This window comes from Amblyomma americanum, chromosome 8, assembly GCF_052857255.1.
Source record: "Amblyomma americanum isolate KBUSLIRL-KWMA chromosome 8, ASM5285725v1, whole genome shotgun sequence".
Classification (NCBI taxonomy): domain Eukaryota; kingdom Metazoa; phylum Arthropoda; class Arachnida; order Ixodida; family Ixodidae; genus Amblyomma; species Amblyomma americanum.
This window is the reverse complement of record NC_135504.1, coordinates 73,815,112-73,836,183: the sequence shown is the minus strand read 5'-3', so window position 1 is coordinate 73,836,183 and position 21,072 is coordinate 73,815,112. Positions and strand designations below refer to the sequence as shown.

The window sequence follows — 21,072 nt, the reverse complement described above, 5'->3', positions numbered from 1 at the left end:
TGGCAATACACCAAATCAGGGGGTACAGGGTGATATGGGATGGGCGTCTTTCGTGAGCAGAGAGGCTAGCAGTAAGATAGCATTTGAGGAACGATTGAGAAAGATGGAGGAAAAGCGGTGGGCTAGGAAAGTTTTCAGATACCTGTATATAAAGAATGTTGACACGAAATGGAGAAAGCGAACTAGAAAATTGACAAGCAAATATCTGGACAGCAGTAAGGGGGCAAATGAGCAATTATCAGTTAAGAAAAAGGTTAAAGGAACAGAGAGAGCTTTGTGGAAAACAGGGATGCTGACGAAATCGGCACTGGAAACATACCGGACCTTTAAACAGGAAATTGTCAAAGAAAATATCTCTGATAATTGTAGGGGAAGTTCTTTGTTGTTTGAGGCCAGGACTGGAGTTTTGCGGACTAAGACGTATAGAGGCAGGTACCACTTTGTGCATTGCGTGCGGAGAGGAGGAGGAAACGGCTGAACACTTGATACTCTCCTGTAAAGGGCTTCTCCCTACAGTGGAAGGCAGCGGGGCTGACTTACCCAAGGCATTGGGGTTTAGGGATAGTGAAGGGAAAGTGGATTTTAAGAGGTTAGAAGTAACCAAGCGAAGGTTATCTGATTGGTGGCTAAAAGCAAGACAGGAGTAAAATTTCACATGACATGGCTAGGTGGCTTGAGCCACCGCCCGATGTAAAGGGTTCAGCCGTATCCATCCATCCATCCATCCATCGTGGTGTACAGAAGTTTCGGCTATTTTCTCTGCTGTCTGCCACATAGTTTGATTGAAATCATGAAGAAGAAGCGGTCCAAGCAGCCACCCAAGAAAATACACTTGGTCTTTGATGAACGGGAGCGCCGGTGAGCGATATTCATTCTCGTAGACCTCACACTTTGACAGGTAGTTAGCGAAGTTGTCTTCTGCAGGTCGCATCGTGCACCGGCTTGTTTGATGTCTGGGGAGCAGTTGGACTCGAGATGAGCGTTCACTTCGACATCGCTGGGCTTATCGCCGGGTTCGATCGCACTGTGTACTATGTTGGATCCGTTGTGCGGCATGGGACGTCCTGTGCGTGACAAGTTGAGTTGGCAGCGCTCTTTGCGTGTTCAGGGGAAAGCCACAGCGCACACATTGCGCTGCTCGTGCAGAGAGAGCCGCGCCTGTCTGGGGCTATTGAACGGTGCGCTGCATAGGGTTCGAGATGTGGGGGCCCTTTGCGGGGCTTGCGCGCGTCGACCCCGATGCCCAGAAGGTGTGCGATCGCATGTCGCTTTATTTTCCCAGCCTGTGCGCATTGGACAAGTGTGCTTGGATCATTGGCTGCGTCGCGACCTTACTAAGAGGGCGTGTTTTTGAGAGTTTTATAAGGCGCACAATCATCAGCACATGATGAAGGCAAACATATATGCTGGATACGCGCTCGCGGAACTGGCATTACGTCGTTAAAGGCGGCGCACCACAGTTTGGTCTGTGCACAGTGTTTGAGCTTAATCGTTAAACATCAAGGCACGGTGCCTTTATGTGATGAATCTGAGTGGATGGTGCTTGCTGTGTTAACCTGCGAGCAGATAAGCATATTCACTCATTTAATTGGGCAGTAGAAGCCATGCATTTATTGTTTAGACTTGAAAGAAGAATGTTAATTCTGCAAGTTTGCTGTCAAGTGGCAAAATTAGGTCTTACACAGATGAAAGTAACGTAGAAAAAAAAATGACGTGATGCACATGCAAACAGAGATAGCATCATTGAAACGCAAGGGTTGCAAATAACACTGGCATGTGAACTGGGCGCGAAAAGAACAATAAATACAGGCACTTCATTGTATCACTGGCTTCATGCCCAGATCCCATGTTCGTCAGAGCTGGCCACTCAACAAGAAACAGCAGACTTAGCATAGCACGCTGTGTTCAGAACCCTGCCAGCCAAGGTACTGCATTTGCTGCTGCAATGCCTGTGATTTGGCCCTACAATCACTGCTATAGCCTGTCGTCTGCCCGCAGGGTTACCGAAAGGGCATAAGGCACTTTTGTTTCAGTCTTATGTGACGGACATAAATGTAAAACATTTCTGTGGTGAGGGTGCGCTCTGTCATAAAGCTGAGCTGTGTATGTAATGGTGGAAGCTATTTCAAACATGTTCAGGGTAATTGTGTACGCCTAATGTGCTTTCTGTTTTAAATTCTTTCAGCTCCCCAGCGTAACTAACTGGGCCTCCCGTGTGTCCTCCCCTCTTTTGCAGGGAATTCCTGACTGGCTTCCAGAAGCGCAAGAAAGAGCGTCAGAAGAAGGCGCAGGAAAAGATCATGCAGGAGGCCAAGGAAGAGAAGCGACGACTCAAAGCCGAGGTACTGCTGCACTCAGAAACTTGGGGACACATATAACATCTTTAGAGTGGAACACAATAGCTTAAGGGATCCCCATTTTTGCTGCTTTGGTGTTTGTTTCCCGAAGTGGAAGAAGATGACGGCCGTTCTTCCCTAGCCAACGCCAAGAACTGGTTCTGGCGGGATTTTCCAGCCATTTTTCTTGCTTCTCTTTTGTAGCGATAGCTACATTACGGTAGCATTTCCATCCTTCAGCGTGGCACCACCGCCACCCTGTCACATGGTTGGTCACGTGGCTGATCATGTGATTCGTCACTTGTTTGGTCACATGACCAAGTTCCACTCGGCCAGCTGTAGCTATCGTGTCACTCCAGGTTGAACCAAAGCTAAACCACCGCCAATTTTTTGCTCTTTCTGCTTTCTTCTTCTTCCACGAGCAGGTTGTGAGGACATCACGAGGTCACACGACCTCTCTGTACCAATCATTGATTTAATTCTTATGCTCCACAGCAGTCAGGCTGCCCACAATCCAGTGGGCAGGCTGTGATGGCGTCACAAGGTCGTGCGACCTCCCTTGACCAAGCAGCTAATTTCATGACACACGCCGCCTTATTTGTAAAATGTGGACTCTAATGCTATCACAATTGCCCAGTGGTTGTGGCGCTCAGCTGCTGATCCGAAATACGCGAGTTTGATCGTGCCATGATGATCCCATTTCAATGAAGGCGAATTGCTGGAGAACCGTGTACTTTGCGGTATCAGTGCACTTTAAAGAACCCCAGATGGTCGAAATTATCCGGAGCCCTCCACGGCGTCCCTCATAGCCTGAGTTGTTTTGGGATGTTAAACCCTATAAAACTAAAACCAGTCCAATGCTATCACATAAATAGTGCATGGTGCACAGCTTGGTTCAGTCATGTGGCTAATGACTGCTACCAAAGGAATAGTTGTTGGTCTGAGAAGTGGTGACTACACACTTTATTGTTCTCTGATCAGTTTTTTTTTTTTTCATTTAAAAATGAGGCTTGTAGCGTAGCATAAGTATATCTTGGTCAACTAATTTCTCAGGTGCCTTTCATATTGTGCCACAATGTTGTGGCAGCATCGCAAGCATACATCTAATGACTAGTGGACTGCAAAAGTAAAGTGTCTGCATAAATCCAAAGACAAAACTCTCATTCAGAATAGCCATCCAGTTTCACTGAGCTCACAAACTTGTAAAATCTTGGGGCATATCATTCATAAACATATAACTGCATTTATTGAGGAATACAACCCACTTACTTGTATGCTACATTGCTTTAAGCATGTTTCTAGCATCTGTACTGCTAGGATGGCTGCTGTGTGACTGCCACCATAGTCAAATACTCTGTCTAAAAACTGGCATAAAAGGTGCCACTTTTTTTTGCTGTTCACTCTCCTAGACACTCTGCAGAGGTTAGATTTGTAATCTTCCAGCTGCCCTTGTTTATATGTTACCAGCCAGTGCAGAAGTCTCTGGTGGCCAACCCTTTTGGGAGTACAAGTAGCATCAGCTCTTCTAAGGCTTGCGTCAGCTGTGTGTTGTACGCAGCCCTTGTCGAAAATTGGGGGGCCGGTTTTCTGTTTGCTTGAGCAGTTTCTATAGTCGTATACAACATTCATGACCACTGTACAGAATTCCTGCATTGCAAAAAAGTAATCAGCTGATAAACCTTTTCTTGTGACCGAAACAAGAAACAGCTCAAGAAATTTGGTGCCTTTTTAGTCAGACAAAAAAAAAACTACAGAGAACGTTTACTGCATTCGAATCAGTGCAAAAGCACGGATTTCTGCTACGTTGAAGATGATGAGCGGGCATTGCCGCGTGGCAGAGCACTCTCGCTGAGCCAGCTGTGAACAGACAAGGGAACAGACAGCAAACGATTTTGCTCAAGGTTGGTTCCCATCGAAACAGTGCTTACGCACTAAAAGCTGATTTTGTTTACTGCTTCAGTTGATCAGTGGCGTAACACGGCCCAGTGGATTTTGGCCTCTTGTTACCAACTGCTGTTTTTTTTTTCAAGTTGTATCATGCAGTAGGCCTTCACACCGGGCTGGTGCAATGACACTTGCACCCCAAGGTTGCTTGAAGTAAGGTGGTAGTTTTGTGCTCTATCTAAGGCTTGGCATCACTGGCAGCCACACGGAAGTCTGAAGGCCTGACCTGGAATGCCACTTAGTCCAAAAAGGAAGAGCCCGGCATAGTTTTGAAATGCATAGGCTGTGGCAGTGTCGCAGCTGTTAGCAACAGTGAGCTGGTGCAGTCACCACGTTCTGGGACAACTGGCAGTATCTTCAGCAAGATTGCGTCTACACGTAGCATCTAAAGGTGGGTTGACTGCCAGCTGTCATTATTTGATTGGCAGACACTGGCTCCAACTTGGGAAAGCAATGATGTATGCCCCGTGGTTCCGGATGAAGCTGTGCAAAGGTCAGTGACAGCAGGCTGAAAGGCAACCCTGTCAGTATAATTGATGTTTTGGTGTACCCTCTGAAAGGCACAGTAGGCCAGTGCTTATCCAGTTAGGGTTGTTTTCCTACAGCCACGTTTCCGGTTCTGGATCGCAAAGGTTTTGAATTGTGAGCGCCCGTTGAGACTGCCTGCAGGTCTTTCGTAGAGGGAAAGCTCCTTATTTTCTTGGATGACCCTGAGCCATGTAATTCTGTAATTGGTGCAGATTATTGTCCACAACAGCATGTTTGAACTCTGCTTTCTATCTTTAACTTGTCAGATGTCTTGTTGCCCATTTTAACGCAGCACAGTTGCAACTTGTGTGAGTGGCTAAGTGGATGTCTCAATTTGAATTTCAGAAGCGAGAAATTATGCAGCGCCTCCTAGGGGACAAGCCAGTGCCAGGTAAGCGCACTTGCATGGTTTGTGGTTTGCTTGGTGCGCATGGGAGGAGGCCTGAAACTAAGTGCAATAAAAATCACACAGTATAGAACGACATCGCTGCAAGCTTTTCGGATAATTGGATAATTGACTGTGAGAGCCTGATGTTGATGTTGAATGTCTGGCATGTTTCTGATGACAGTGGAATATGTTCATATGCAACTGCTTTGCACCAGTGTGTACTCCAGGGACTTGTGGTTCATATACCCTCCTGAAAGCGTAAACTGTCTCTCAGATTTTGTTTAAATGCTTATGATATGGCGGTTTAGGTTCCAAAGCATAATTGAGATGTCTTTTCCTGCATTTCGAATTTTCGGCAGTGTTTTGGCAAATGCCGCTCATAGAAAAAAACGCGACAGTTCCGAAGCTCGGAGGAAAAGTACTGTTCCCTCTTAAGTCCCTGTGTGTGCTTACATGTATTCGCAGAACTATGTGCGCTACTAAATGCTTAAGGGTACTTAATGCCCAGTTGCAGTGCATGTGAACCCGTGTGGATCTGGAGCGCAGCCCCTAGGTGCCCGTTCCTGAGTTCCATGTCATAGTCGTCGGCGTAGCTGATTGTCCAAGTAGCAGAGTGAAGCGCAACCTGGAAGATGGCTGCCACGAAGAGGTCCCCGAGGGTGGCCAGCAGTGTAACATGCCAGCCGTGGAGAGCTGGACTCAAGTTTTGCATTACTGGCTATCATAATCATGTGTCATTTTTTTTCTTTACTCCCAGTGCAAAACATGCTCGCACTGACTCCCACCTTTTTGAGAGGTTCTGAAAAGGAGGGAAATGGTACGACTTTGTCCATACTCACTAGAAAGCAGCATAGGTCCCTAAAGAAGCTGAGAACGAGTTTTTTTACAGCAATAAACATTCTTCCATGGCTGTCCTGCCTGTGACTTCGTTCTGCAGTATATTGGAAAAATTTTCCATATCTCGGTCTGAGGAGGATACAACACTCAGTAGTTCATAATGGGGCCATTGCAGCATTTAATACAACTTATAATTAGCATGACCGTCAGGCATTGTTTGTTCGTTGTGTCTCAATGTTTGCAGTAAGTGGGCTATAGTTGACATAATCAGACATATCAAACAGTACCCCCAGTGCGTCCTTTTTTCTTTTGTCATTTTTTTTCTGTGCTGTTTTTGTGACATCAGACTGCAGACTTCTGTGGTCCACTTTGTACACGATGTGTGTGAATCATCATTGCTTCACTGTGGTTTGGAACCAATCAGCATGTTTTCACGTCGCTGTCCTTTTTTCTTTATCTGTATGCAAAAGCAGTGCAAGCACCACATTCAGTGCAGAATAAGTGATCAGAGTTGCTTTTAATGATGGCACGTGTATGTCATCTAGTTATGAAACATTTAGCCTCAGGTATCGTGGTTGTATGTTTACAGTGCTCGGATTTTGCCAGGCACCATCTGCTAAGCATTGAGCAGTGGCAGCCTCTCCAGAAACAGCTTGCTGATGCTGTGTATGTGTCCAGCTGAAGCAGTGAGCTTTGACACATGAAGAAGGCATTCCCTGCCATGCAGGCGTTAGTCTTAATAACAGCAATAATAATTAGTTAATGGCAGATAAATGAGTGCAGTGGCTGTCTCACTCCCGATAGAAACCTGTACCGTGCCGTGAGGGAAAGGATGAAGCAGGAGTGGAACAAGTAAGAGAGAAAGAGGTACCTTAGTGGAGCGCTCCGGAGTAGTTTCGACCACCAGGTGTTTATTAACATGCAACTGACATCCCGCAGCACATGGAGATCTTTCTGCCGGGGCTAGGATTGAACCCATGTCCTTGGCTTCTTAGCATGAGCCATGCTTTGGGCAAAATACAAGGCAGGAGCACTTGGCAAGATTAGCGTAGATTCAGTGCAGGAGGAAGTGCCCTTATAGGCAGCATTTGTGGGGAAAAACAATACATAGTGGCTGTATGGTGCAACCACCCTTCTTCTCTTTACTTTGAGCCATGCAAAGACGCAGATTCGGAAGTCGACACAGAACCCTCAGCAAATTGTTGCACTTGATACGGTGGCAAAGCAATTCGTCACTGATGCATGTGGTGGAGGATAAGGTTGGTTGCTGTGCTTTGGCTGAAGTGTGCTCTCTTCCCTTGCTACCCGCCATAAAATGATCCCAGAGACCCTATGTATGAAGGGGAAGACGGATAGTGTTGAGAGCCCATGAGTTTCCCACCTTGTCTTCCATGCGAAGAGGTGATTTCCCCCCCAACAGATGTGTCTCACACTGACTTTGGAGCATGCAAAAACCACACTGGCACTGCATGGTGAACGATGTTTTTCCAGCATTAGCTGCTATGCTAATGCAAGACAGGCCCTCCCTCCAGAGATTGTGTTGTCATCATGCGCATGACACGGCAGCACATAGCAATCAGTCACACAAACTATTTAAAGGAACATCCTATTGCTGAAGTGACCTATTGGCTAACGCTGAATTGATAAGGCAAATTACCTATTTGGCATTAACCAACAGGTCAGGACGCAGTAATTGCATCTTGAGCATTTGCCATGTATTTTTGTTTTGTGATTTCAGTTTTTGTATATTTGCCTGTCTTCTATTACTGTTCCTGCTTTCTGTATTTTTGTTCTGATATATTTTTTATATGCTCCCTCCTGCATGGTCCTTTGGCTCACAGTATCCTATAAGTAAATGATGTGTTGTGTATGGCCGTGACACCCAGTATACTATTTGACCCCTGGTATACAACGTGATCCCCGATGACAACTGGTGCTGAAATTAGTGTCACAATATGTGAAGAGTCCTGCAATTTTTTTTCGCATTTTCTGTGCTCGTGTAACCTGCATCTTCCAAAAGTTTTCGTATGAGAAGTAAAAGTCGCAGGGGTTCCAATGCTTGTGCAAATCTGCAGTGAGGAACGTGGTAGCACAGCACATGTTCAGTGTTCATGTCTGATTACTTATTTCTCATACTCAGTGCCATAGCCCCTTTGTGTGTGTCATGACAGTCACATCACATTTTTGGTGGAGTATATTAATGCGAGAGTGTTAGGGTCCTTTCAACGGAAAACGGCGCATGGCACCATGACTCGAAAATTCTAATTGGTCAACAAGGTTGTGATGTTGGAATTGCTTGAAAGAAAAAATGGCTGTTCCAGTGCTGGAGTTGCACCCTTGAGTAGTGAGCCAGGCATGCTAACGCTACACCACAAAGTAATTTTCGTTTAGTGAGGATAATTGGAGGCGTTGTGTGCAGATTACAGTACAGCAATGCGTAGTCAATTAGTGTCACTAAATCATAGCAATGATTATTTTTACTCTCTAGCACCATCGCATAACTCTCTTAAGGCCAAAGCACAGCAACCAACCTTATCCTCCTCCACATACATCCCAAGTTTTCACTAACAGTGTCTGTGAATTTAGGCGATGTTGAGTTTCTTTTCTTCATATACAGGCACATCCTCCCTCAGGAAACAATTTGCTTCAGGCTTGTTGAGCTTCATATACCTATGTGTAATCACCGCTCCATGATGATCTAAGATTTGATGTCGACCATAGCACTATATTGATAGATGCTATGCATTATGTTGCACACTGGTTACACTTGAAAACACAAATCAAGTATTGCTTTGAGCTAGACATAATGAACTCAGTCAGTGTTGTTGGGCATTGCTGTTCTGTTATTCTGCAGTGGAGATTTGTTTAACATGACCACTGCTTCAGAAGTTTGGAGGATGCTGCTTGGTACTAGTGCTGTGAGAGTGTCAGCTTTGCAGGATCCAGACGGCAGTGTCATCACCGTTGTTAAGTGGTCTCTGTGTTGTTGCGCAGGCAGTGGAGCCGACAAGGAGGATGAGGAGGAGCCCGTAACCTACAACCTACCGGATCACACAGTGACCGTGACCAGCCTGGAGAGCTCCGACCTGTATGGGGATGTCCGCATTGGCGACAATCGAGCCGATGATAACGAGGAGGAGGATGACGACAGCATTGGCGATGAGATTGAGCGGGGCCGGACCACGGATAGTGACAAGCGAAGGTTAGAAGGGAGCAGCAGCCTTGCCACTCCTGCTAGCACAAATCAAGTGCACGCTGTCAATCCCAGATATGTCCAACTCGAAGGGGATTGTGAAATAATGCAGTTTATATATATATATATATATATATATATATATATATATATATATATATATATATATATATATATATGACAATAGATAAGCTTATCCATAACCTGCAAGCACGAATACACTGCACCCACACTAATGACGTGCATCTTGTAGCGATGTGCCCGCTGGTATGCTGGCAGCCCGTCACTAGGCCTAGCTCACTGTACATTGACGACACAATGGACGGTGCTTTGGAACCAGGTGCCACCCACCATAAGAGGTCTAATCCTGTTACTGGCACACTGTGAATAGAATAATACCTCATTAAATTAAAGTACAATTGATTTCCGGAGCCTGTTCACCAGCAAAGCAGGCCATGCAAGAGCCTTTGGGTCAGCCAAATTGGCTTCACTGTGGGACAATCAGTGCGCCGAGCAGAGGCTTTCATGCATAACAGTGGTTAAAATAGGTATGCCAGACCAAAATTTATCCATACCTACATCCCATGTAGCCTTAGTCATGCGGTTTTGCATTGTCTTCACGTGGCTAGCGCTGCCAGCAGGTGTTCAACACTGCACCGCCGATGTGGCTCAGTGCACAAAAAGTGATCATGGGAGTGCCGATAGGGGAAGCGCTACTTGCAGGCGCGCGGCGTCTCATTTGATTATATTGGATGTCTCGCTGAATGCGAGTTCGATAAATGCATACAATGGGGCCATACTTTTGCAATGGGATTTTGAAGGATATGTTTTGACTGTTCGATATATCCATTTTCGATATTGCGGGGATCAGCAGTTTTTTTTTTTTCACTTTCTCCAGAGAGGCCTTCATAACCCGTGACCAGTGTTGTAGGCGTTACCAAAAAAAAGTAACGAAATACGTTACTAGTTACACTTAAAAAAAAAACGCGTTACCGCCCTGTGTTACTTATACAAAAAGGAATGCGTTACCATTACCGAAAAAAAGTACTGCACGTTACTTTGCTGTTACTTCATAGCCATAAGTTCTAATCAGGGCGTCTTCGCCTTAACTCACAATAACAATTTTACAGAGCTCATATTTCACATAAAACATTTAGCCCTAACGATGATTTTACGCAAAATCTTGATTTACCGAGAATACTTTGCACAAATGTGCAGGAGCTTAGCAATGTTATAGTGGCCTAAAGTTGCCTGTAGAGTTACATGTGATGGCTTTTTTAGCTCTGTGGCGCATGGTGAAGCCATCTTCTGAATGTGGCATTAAACACAAAATAAAACTTCGTCAATTCTAACTTCACAAAGAAAACATCGCTGAACTCTCAACAAGTTTACAGTAATTCTGAAAAATGTGATGTTCCAAAATGCTCGGCATGCTTCCACTCTTTAGAAGGTTATGTGTGTGAGTGGTTTAAGAAGGGGAGGTAGGTGAAGGCAAGTGTGTGAATGCGTGTTCGTGCAGGTGTTTTGTGCTTTATGGCTGTGTTTTTTTCTAGTTTGGTGCATCAACAAGGCCAGGTGTTTTCTGGTATGCATGCGAGCCGCAACAAGGGCCGTCGAGAGTAACGTTGGTCGAGACCACCTGTGCATTTTGTTTACTTGGAACATCATTTTAGGTGCTCTACGCTTTTTTTTTTCTAAAAAGGGGGCCAAGTGGAGAACAATTGGAAGAAAAAGTAACTAGTAACATGACACTTCACGTTGCCGAAAAATGTTAACGTATGTTACCCGTTACAGTTCCGAAATGGTAACGAGTACGTTACTAAGGTACCGAAAAAAGTAACGCGTTACCATTAACACGTTACCACCAACACTGCCCGTGATGAATTTTTGCTGTCATTGCTGAAAACTTGTTCTCCGCACGCATGTGGTGCAGGCTGAAGGCGCTTGACCGGCAGATGGGCGACTGCAGCGTGCAGCTGCGCGCAGCTTTGCACAAGGACAAGAAGCAGCGGGGAAAGATGCGCCGCATCAAGTTGCGCACCACCAAGAAGGCCAAGCTGGCACGCACACACCGGCTGTGACCCCCCCTTCTATTTCCTTGCATGTGTACATAGCCACCACTCTGACTGTAACCTTGCTGTTTTAATAAATAAATCCCCCATTCGACTTCTCTTGCACTGTATACTTGGAAGTAGTTGGGGTTGTCTTCATGCTGCAATGACGGCCGCCCAGGCAGTGCATGTTCATGAACAGGAGACTGCAGCGAGTGGATTGATGTCATATATTAGAGATGTTGTGATAAGTGTGCATCAGCAATGTGGTGCTAGCGGTTTTAATTTGCCACCTTTTGCACACTTGTGCATGCACTGCCAGACACTCTTAGAGAATGTGGGGGCAGCAGTCTCGGTCTCAAAGGAGATGCCCTCAACTCAGCGTGGCAAGCTCGGCCAGAGACCAGCTACCAAGTGGCAAGGGGGTGGTCATCTAGTGCCCAGTTTTCGCCGGTCACAATCCAGAGAATGGGTCGGAGCCAAAGGTTTACTAACAAAACAAAGTTATTCAGCAAAGAGCTGATACAGAGGATTTTCTAATCATTCGTTATAACACAAAGTGATTGTACTGTACAATGGAACATGCGCAAAGTAACACAAAAGAGGCTACAATACAAGAGAGACATTGCACCTAAAGTGCACTAATACATATATGAGAGACAGAGACACACAAAAGACAATTTGTTCACCGAGCACTGCGACAGTCCGACGACGGGAGGATCATGACGGAGCCGTCCTGCAGGCTGGCGCACGCTGCCTCGCTTGTCCGTGGCTGGTCGAGTGGTGTTGACCCGGGAGTCGCGCGGGCGCGCTTCTCGGAAGCTTAAACGGCCGCACGGGCTGACAGAACGTTCACGCGCACCGCGTCTGTTTCTTCGCGCCAAGGTAGGGCCGCACATACAGTCTGCACACATTGAGGTAAAAAAATCCAGAAAGTGTTCTGTCCTTGTGGCAGTAAGTGACCTTAGAAACAAAGAGCAATGGTGAAAACATAAGAAGGCGGTGCTTAGCAGCAATGCAAGGATGACATTTATGTGTTGCTTTGCTTGTATGAACCATTGTTTTTTTATTTTTTTCACGTGTGTCTGGCCTACAATTCTGTGCTTGTCAAGTATATTTGCGTGATTGCGTTAAAGGCCCCGTTACCCAGCAAATCCGGCATCGGCATTGCGAGTGAAAAATACGGTGGCGTAGGGTGCCTCAGCCAACCGCCGGAGAGGCAACCTGGGCGGGCTATCTAGGTCACATGACCTTGTGGTGTCATCACAATCTGCCCACCAAATTGTGAACAAACTGACCAGCATGGCAGGTGGCTGTTAAAATAATGATTGATCACGAGAGCTTGCTCAGGAACAGCAACTTTGGTTGCACAAGCCCCATCCATGGCAATGCCTGCCATTGCAGTGCAACAGCGCATCGCTTAACCACTGCAGCACTGCACCAGGAGTGGTACGACTCCCAGAGATTTATGACTGTAAATTTGAGAATGATCACTTCCACATATATGGGCATTAACTCATTAAAGCTACTACGTCATATCCTTAAGGTGGAGTTCGAGTGTCCCTCCTATTTTTACGTGCCTTCTTGCTTTCTGATTTCACTTTGCTCAGGTAGGACAGGATCCTGCCATCTTATTATTGCTTCGCTTATCAATGTGCCTTTGTAGTTGATGTTGAATTCACCAACTGCCAGGTCAGCTGCAGTTAGTGCTATGTGCTTAGGCTGACCGGAAGACCTATGTGTATGGAAAACAAGCAAATAAACTGCAGCATTGTATTGTAAACAAAAAAAAAACGCTTGAGGAGGATATGATAAACCTATGGTTGCTTCCTGCTTCCATAACCCCAGCACATATCATAATGTATGTTCTGTTCATTGGGTGTTTTTTCACAAAAAACTTGCTGTTAGACCGGCTTCACACTGAGCTTACTGGCCAAATGTCATTCTTCGCAGCAAAGCACTGTCTGTTTATCTAACCCATGTTTAATTGCACCTTGGTGCCTAAGAATAAAAAAAAATTGGAGGGAACACTTAAGCTCCATATTAAGGGTTTGGCGCAATAATGTAATGTGTTTTTGCCCATATATAGTGAATTGGTCATTCTCGACTTTACATCCATAGGTCCCTTGGAGTCCTCATACCCCTCCTAGTGCAACGGTTAATAAGCGATGCGCCGCAGCCATGCCATGGCAGGTGCTCCCTGTAGTGGGCCCTGTGTGCCCCAGGTTGCTCTTCCTGAGTGACCAATCATTAATTTAACGGCCACCTGCCATGGTGGGCAGGTTGTTATGATGCCGCAAGGTCACATGACCTAGGTGGCCCATCTGCCTCCTAGGTGTTGCTCTTTGGGGACCACCTGCCAGAGGCATGCTAGACACCAACACCAACATTCTCGCGTTAGAAGGAAAATTGACAGAAGGACAAATAAAATCTGGAGAGAGATGAAACTCCTTCCTCACAACACCCAAACTGGACCAAGGTGTTAGCACCTTTTCAAATTTTTGAGCCAGTCATGCGCCACATCAAATGCTCTCGAACGTGGACATTTCGGCAGAAATCTGCCTGGTCGGAAGGTGAATTAGAGAAAACTGTGACACTCCAACCAAATTCTCATGGGAGAAGCGAAGTTTCAGTGCCAAGTCGGCACCTTCTTCAGGCAACCCTGAAGAAGGCGCAGAGTTGGCACTGAAACGTCACTTCTTTCTAATCAAATGCTCTGCACCGAAATGTCGCTAGAACGCCTACACCACTCCAACACATCAATCTATGGTAGATTACTCCATGGTAGGTTTATCACAAGGCTGCCTGCATAAATTGTAAAGAATCGATGATGTGGTGACAATTCCAAGCAAATATACACCAAGAATGAAAGCATCTGCCACATGCCCTACTTGCGCTTTCAGCAAGACATGAGTTGGATCACATCTACAGACTAACCTGTGCATTTCAGGAGAAACTTTTAAAAAATGTTCACCATCATAGTACAGCAACCCAGTGTGTGGATTAATCAGGGCAATGAATTTGCGCCATATTTCTTCATACAGTAACTTTACATATTAGCATGAACATGTCCCATACGTGGCCACAACCTATGCAACTCATCCTTTGTTGTCAAAATGCGCCCGTGGATACTGTGATGTCTGTAGGGTTCGGCGCGCTGTCGCATCTTTTTGTACATGTGTTGCGAATATTCCGCGAGAGGGCAGCTAGTGACCTAGGCTGCGCGTCCGGTTTTGTTTTATTTTGTTCTGCTTTGGTGCACGCCGTTAGAAGGGGACTCATGCCTTTTTGATTAGTCTCCCCATTCGTCCTTGCGGTTTCCTTCGCCGCTCCGGACGGCGGGGCTATCTGCCGGCCTCGACCTTGGACCCCTGTCCCCTGGGCGAAGGATTGCGAGACCACCTAGGGAGGAACTCGGGGGTAAGGGAAAACGCTGACATCAGTTCTGAGCTTTCCTATTCGTCAAAACTGATGAGCCGCAGCTAGCAGTTTATTTTTACGTGTGGAAAGGGGCGCGGGCATCTTCGGGGTGTACCCGCGAAGGGAGCCACGCCCGTGTGCTTTTGTCTCTAGCTACTCCTAGCTGGCAGGCGCTCGGTCTGGCCGAGTGCGGGGGAAGTGACCGTTGAGAGCTGGTGCAAGGCGCGCCAGTTTGACTGTTGGGACGCGGTATCCCTCGCCTCTGTGCAGGCGGTTGGCTAGGCCGGCCGCGGATAGTTGTGGCCGTATACTGACTTTTGTTTGTACCCATCTGTAAATAGCCTGTATAAAAGTTCGTTTCTCACTAAATCGCTTCGCCTGCAAGTCATATCATCGAGAAGCCTTCAAGCGGTGCATCCAGTTCTGGAAATCACCGGACCAACACCACCGGCAAACCTTTACTGGCGCAGTCGACAGTACTGGTGCTATGGTGAGCGGGTAGCCTACTTATCGACACGGTTCACCGCAGAGCCGTACAGGGACTATGACAAGTTCAAGGCGGTGGTCCTAGACGAGTTGAAACTTTCAGCCGCAGAGTATCAAAGGCGGTTTTCTGGGGCCACCAAACGCCGCGAAGAAACCTGGAAGGCTTTTGCCACACGCGTCCAGAGTTACTTACATTTTTATTTAAACTCACGATGCGTGTCGTCTTTTGACGGATTATTGAAGCTACTGGTTGCCGACCAGCTCAAGGCGGGGCTATCAGAAGAAGCACATAAATATGTCAAGCTGTGCGAGGGTGAGAAATGGCTGAATGCGGATGAGATAGCTGCACTGCTACAGACATACGAGGAAGCCGCCGAGAATAAGGGAAGCGCTCAGAGGAAAGCCGACAGCTTTAAAGGTTTTGACGCGCTCCCAAAACCGAGAACTGAAGCCCCACTATACGCAGAAGCATGGAGCAGAGCGAGGAGACAGAATAGCCGCAGTCAGGCCAGGAGGAGAAAAGAAAAAGGTATCGCGGTCGGGTGGCTGTTTCCGATCCGGAAGCTGGAGACATGTTGTCGCGAACTGCCCATTTTATCGTGAGAACCCAGCTAACAGACAAGAGAATCCACCGCGCGATGATAGGCTAACGGCACGAGTGTCCACCCATGCCTTGCAATCCACGCGTCCAGCGCGCAGGTACATTAAAATCTGCTGTAGGGAAGCGGTTATTGGCGCTGTTGTGGACACCGGTGCAGATATATCACCGTAGTGCGCGAAAGCGTTGTACCTGATGGGTTCGTATCCCCACATGGGACGATCAATCTCGTCTCCGCTTTCGGAGAGAATTGGTAGAGGCAAAACTGGCAGTAGTTCCGTTGGCGCTGTGTCGTGGCGCTCCCCTCATCGAAAATGTGGACGATGCGACACCGGTGTTGTGTGCGCTCACCGACAGGCTCACACAAGCCGACTGTCCAATTTCCGCAGACGCATGGGAACAGCTGCACAACTCGGGCAAAACGGACAGTGAGGGTCTCGTGCAGGCGGTGGGAACTCCCCAACAAACACAAAACCTCCTCAAAATCTCCCATAAATATCCCATCAGGACATTTGGAATGTCCCCCAGGAGGTTCTCATTTTTCCCGGAGACGTCCAAAAAACGTCCCCACAACTAGCCGTGTCCAAAAAGTTGTGCGTCCCAGGGACAGCCCCAAAAGGTTAATGCTAGATTTCTCGGCTCTGGTTCAATAAAATTATTTCTTCTTTTTCATGCAGACTTCAGGCATCTAAGCGCACATATGTGCCAAATTTCAGGCATATGCTTACGTTACAGGTGGTGTAATACATCTGTCAACTCGCGTGAATGCTTGCTGGCTAAGCCATTCAGACTTACCTGTTTACATGAAATGTGCTTTAACAAGGTGAAAATTTGGGCTGGTTAATGCATGATCTTGTGACGGGAGCAGCGCAGCACGAGACAGAGAGAGGCGGGACACGAGCTGAATAACAACCAGATTTTTAATGCACGTTCGTCGAATATATACATCTCGTTCGTAAAAGAAGGAAAACAAAGAAGCATGAAAAACGCATACCTCACGCGTCAGCATACTTTCGATAGCGTTTCGTGACAGCGAAATTGATTATCTGCGTGCGTTGTCCTAATCTTTTACCATGCGTACATCTTATTCGTTTGTCACGCTTCTGTCCTTTCCTTATTGCACGAGCGAGATGTATATATTCGATCGAACGTGGATTAAAAATCTGGTTTTAGTCACCGTTGATTCCCGCCCGCCCCTTTCTTCTTTGTTTCGTGCTGCGCTGCTCCCGCCACAAGAACCTGAAATGTGCTAGAATTTTACACACAAAGGAAATATTATTTCAAAAAGTCGCCCGATCGCGCCCATATAACAGGAAATAGCAGAGCAATACAGATGTAATTTCAGTTTATTAGATGTGCTCTTTGCATTCAAATGAATACAAACAGGAGACGCGTATGTATGCACCATTTAACACACAATGTACGGAGCACTACGACACCAGCAAATAATAATGGCCAAAATTTTCTCTAGCTCTGAGAAATCCGAAAAAAAAATGGAGCAATAAAAACATAATACAGGCTGAAAGTTGATGCACCTTAAGCAAACATTCTAAAGGGTACAAAAGCATATATGCACACGCAAAAGCAAACGCATGTAAAGAGCAACCTGGGTGCCAAAAGAAAAGACGATATGGGCGTACGATACAGACACCCGGTTTCAGGTTACGGATATTCTGCAGGGTGAAACCTCCCTCTCGCTTTGCCTCTCGCACGAGCTTCGAAGTAATCTTGAGCGTGTTATCAAAACCGGAAAAAAATTAATTATACGAGGCGAAAATGAAAAACGAGCATAAACCACATACCTTGACGACGTTCCCAACAGAAACCCGGGGATGAAATAAAATGCTGCAACTATATATACGAGTTCAACGCAGCCTTCTGTCCTGCGCCTTCTCACGGCACAGTGAACGCTCATATATACGCGTTACATCCTCGTTACACCCCCGTTTTATTTTTTTGTGACTAAGTGTGGAGATAATGAAATCTAAAGTCTGACGAGAACTCGTCTGGTCGGGTAGAAGATTCATGACTGAAGAAAAAAGGAACGCCGACCAAAAGGTTGTTGTTCAAAACGAAGACGTTTCGGCTTCCATACGGAAGCCTTGATCACTGGGCGGAAAGCCCAAAGCACAAAGCTTAAGTACGTCGCAGTAATCGCCCCGACCCCCCTTCTTTCCGAGGAGCGTGATGCCATCAAAAGCCTGCGTAAAAACACGGACATTATTATACTTCCCGCTGACAAAGGCAACGCTACCGTCATCTTGGACAGCAACGACTACGTTGAGAAAATGACTGGCCTTCTGCAGGACGACAGTACGTACTTGCCGCTGAAGCGGGACCCTACGCTCAAGGTAGAAAGAAACTTGCAGATTCTTTTGACTGACGTCTTCCGATTTGTTCCACCGGACCACAAGTCACTTTATTTCAAGCTCCTCTGCCACAATGGGTCAGCTTCCGCCTTGTATGGTCTCCCGAAGATCCATAAGCCAAACGTCCCGATGCGACCAATAGTTGACTTTACGCGGTCGCCCTTATACCGCTTGTCGGGCTACTTACACAAGGTTTTTGCGCCACTCGTTGGAAAGGGCTCGACTTTCATACGTGACTCTTTCGATTTTATTGAAAATGTACGTGATGTCACGGTGGAGTACGACGAGGTCATGGCGTCCTTTGATGTGAAATCGCTGTTCACCAGCGTACCCGTGGATCTGGCTGTGGAGGTGTGCCGCTCAGCGCTGCAGAATGACGACGGATTGTGTGAAAGAACCGCTATCGAAGCATCGGATCTTCTGAAGCTGTTGCAGTTCTGCCTTGAGAACACTTATTTTGTTTTCCGGGGTACAGTCTATAGACAAGTTCATGGCACTGCTATGGGCGCATCTATATCGGTAACAACCGCAAACCTTACCATGGAAGCAATAGAAGCTCGCGCACTGGCTACCTTCGAAACGCGCCCAAAGGTTTTTTTTTGTGCGTTACGTCGACGATTGTTTCTGTATTATAAAAAAAAATGCGTTAGGTCCTTTCACAGATCACATCAATAGCATGGAAGATTCCATTCAATTCACTGTAGAGGAGGAGGCTGTACGCCATCTTCCTTTTCTGGACGTTTTGGTGGAACGCCGTGGAAACCGCCTTTCTTTCAAAGTTTATAGAAAAGAAACCCACACAGGCCGGTATCTTCATTTTAATTCTGTCCACCCGGTTTGCCACAAACGCTCCGTCGTGGCTTCCCTCGTCCAACATGCCAAAAACATCTGCCCAAGGCCAGAAGATCGGGCTGCTGACCTACGCCAAGTGCGCCGAGAATTGAGTGAATGCGGCTACCACTTCGTGGATTCTGTTCTTCAACGGTCTTCACGCCCATAAGAACCAGTTGGTCCTCCTTGCCGAGCCCGAGCCGCTATTCCATATGTGCCGGGCGTGAGCGAGTCTTTGGCTCGCGTTCTGCGCACTTACGGTGTGCACGTCGCTCACGTTCCTGCGTGCAAGCTGAGGCATGAGCTGGTGGCCGCCAAAGACAAGAGTTTCCTGGCGTCATCTATAAGATTCCCTGCGCAGATTGCGACTACTGCTATATCGGCGAGAGCGGGAATTTCGAAAGGCGATTGAGGGACCACAAGAACGACGTCAGGAACAAAAAGATTGCATCTAATGCACTTGCGGAACACGTGGAAGCCGCGACGCACAATATAGCTTGGGAAGAAGCATCAGTCATCGCAAGAGAAAAAAATTGGCTGTCACGTCGATATCTGGAATCCCTGATAATCCAAACTACAGACAAAACCCTTAACCACAACGCAGGCAATCTCCCGCCTACGTACGCAAGATGCTTGGGGCGATTACTGCGACGTACTTAAGCTTTGTGCTTTGGGCTTTCCGCCCAGTGATCAAGGCTTCCGTATGGAAGCCGAAACGTCTTCGTTTTAAACAACAACCTTTTGGTCGGCGTTCCTTTTTTCTTCAGTCAGTGTGGAGATAAGACTGCTTGGAGCTGGATGGAAAGGGGGGACGTCTTGAGGTAGGAGCCCTGGCTCGCCGCACCCATAGTACAGCAGACCACGCGTGCGGCACAATACGGCGTGGGAGGCGAGATCAAGGTGATCAAGGCACAAGTAATCCGGTGGGGGTGGGTTGGGAGTCAGCGACGCGAACAGAACACAAACTATACCGCTGAGACAGGACGGCAATGTAAGTAGGGCAGGTCAATCCATGGGCACTCGCAGCAAGAGTCTGGTGGGCTTCCGAAGATCTATCCCGCCTATGACCGCAGTGGACGCCACGCTGCCACCAACAACACGCCACAGTCGTCGGAGCCGCTGAGGGATGCAGAGTGCGCGCTAGGAGTCGCCCATTGCCTTGAAATCCGCTGCCGCAATCAACGCCTGTAAGAGCGCCATTATGGTGTAGGGCCGTGAAGCTGTGCAAAAGACTTGCGATGCGCCGCGCGCCGCTGCACCGGTTCCAAAAGGAATTATGTGGGCACGCCGAGGTGCGCGGGAAAGCTGCCATGAATCCGCAGCTACGAAGTTCACGACAGTCCAGTGATGAGAGCAAGAGCTGCTGCGCGCTGGGGCTTGCGCGCGAGCGGCTAGGGGCTGCTCGAATACGTGTGCGCAAGATGGCTTCCGTCCAGCGAGGAAGCCGGGCGAGCGACGGGAGGCCCATTACTGCGCCTCTGCTAGACAGCGGCGCAACGAGGACTGCTGGTAGTTGGTGATGCCTGCAGGGACCGCCGCACCGGGCTGAAGTTGCAAACACTATTGAAGACGGGCACGTTGGTGACCGCCGCTCCCGGCGATGCGATGAAAAGGCAGACCGCCGTCGCCTGCCTGCCTGCAGCATGGAGCCGACGGCCCACGAGAGATATGCGGGGTGAACTGCGCTTCCTTCGGCTGTTCGAACAAAACTGTCTTACCTCTCAAAACGGCGAGTGCAAGCGCAAAACTTTCTCTCCCCGTAGCTTTTGGCGCGCGCGAGAGAAAAGGGAGCGAGGAGTCAATTTGTATTTTTTGTTGAAAAGCATTGGTCCCAAAAACGTTCTCCCAGTTACCTTTCTGGGACCAAAATGCTATGATTTGTTTTTGTTTCTGCTTAACACCCTCGGAAAAACGTTTCTAGGACATTAGTGGGCGCACTTCCCTTTTGCTTCTGTTTCTATGTCCTGCCTCTACGGCCTGGAAATGTTCGATAAATGTTGTACTGGGACAGGGACATTCCATCCTTTCTGGGCGCTCCTGGGGAGGTACGTTGTTTGCTGGGTCTGTCGCCGCCGGCTGAAGACAGACCAG

At 47.5% G+C, this 21,072-nt stretch overlaps 1 protein-coding gene across 2 annotated transcripts; it reads left to right on the top strand.

Annotated features, from left to right (window-relative positions):
• Positions 1 to 703: 703 nt before the first annotated feature.
• vito (nucleolar protein viriato) lies at positions 704 to 11,392 on the top strand. 2 transcript variants are annotated; one of them, XM_077635151.1, is made up of 5 exons: positions 704 to 858; positions 2,237 to 2,342; positions 5,154 to 5,199; positions 9,028 to 9,235; positions 11,160 to 11,392. In XM_077635151.1, the coding sequence occupies exons 1-5, from the start codon at positions 791 to 793 to the stop codon at positions 11,305 to 11,307; spliced, it is 576 nt and encodes a 191-aa protein (XP_077491277.1). In that variant the 5' UTR covers positions 704 to 790; the 3' UTR covers positions 11,308 to 11,392. The 2 variants fall into 2 exon arrangements, with proteins under 2 accessions (XP_077491277.1, XP_077491278.1); XM_077635152.1 differs by lacking the exon at positions 704 to 858 and adding an exon at positions 1,040 to 1,077.
• The last annotated feature ends 9,680 nt before the right edge of the window (positions 11,393 to 21,072 follow it).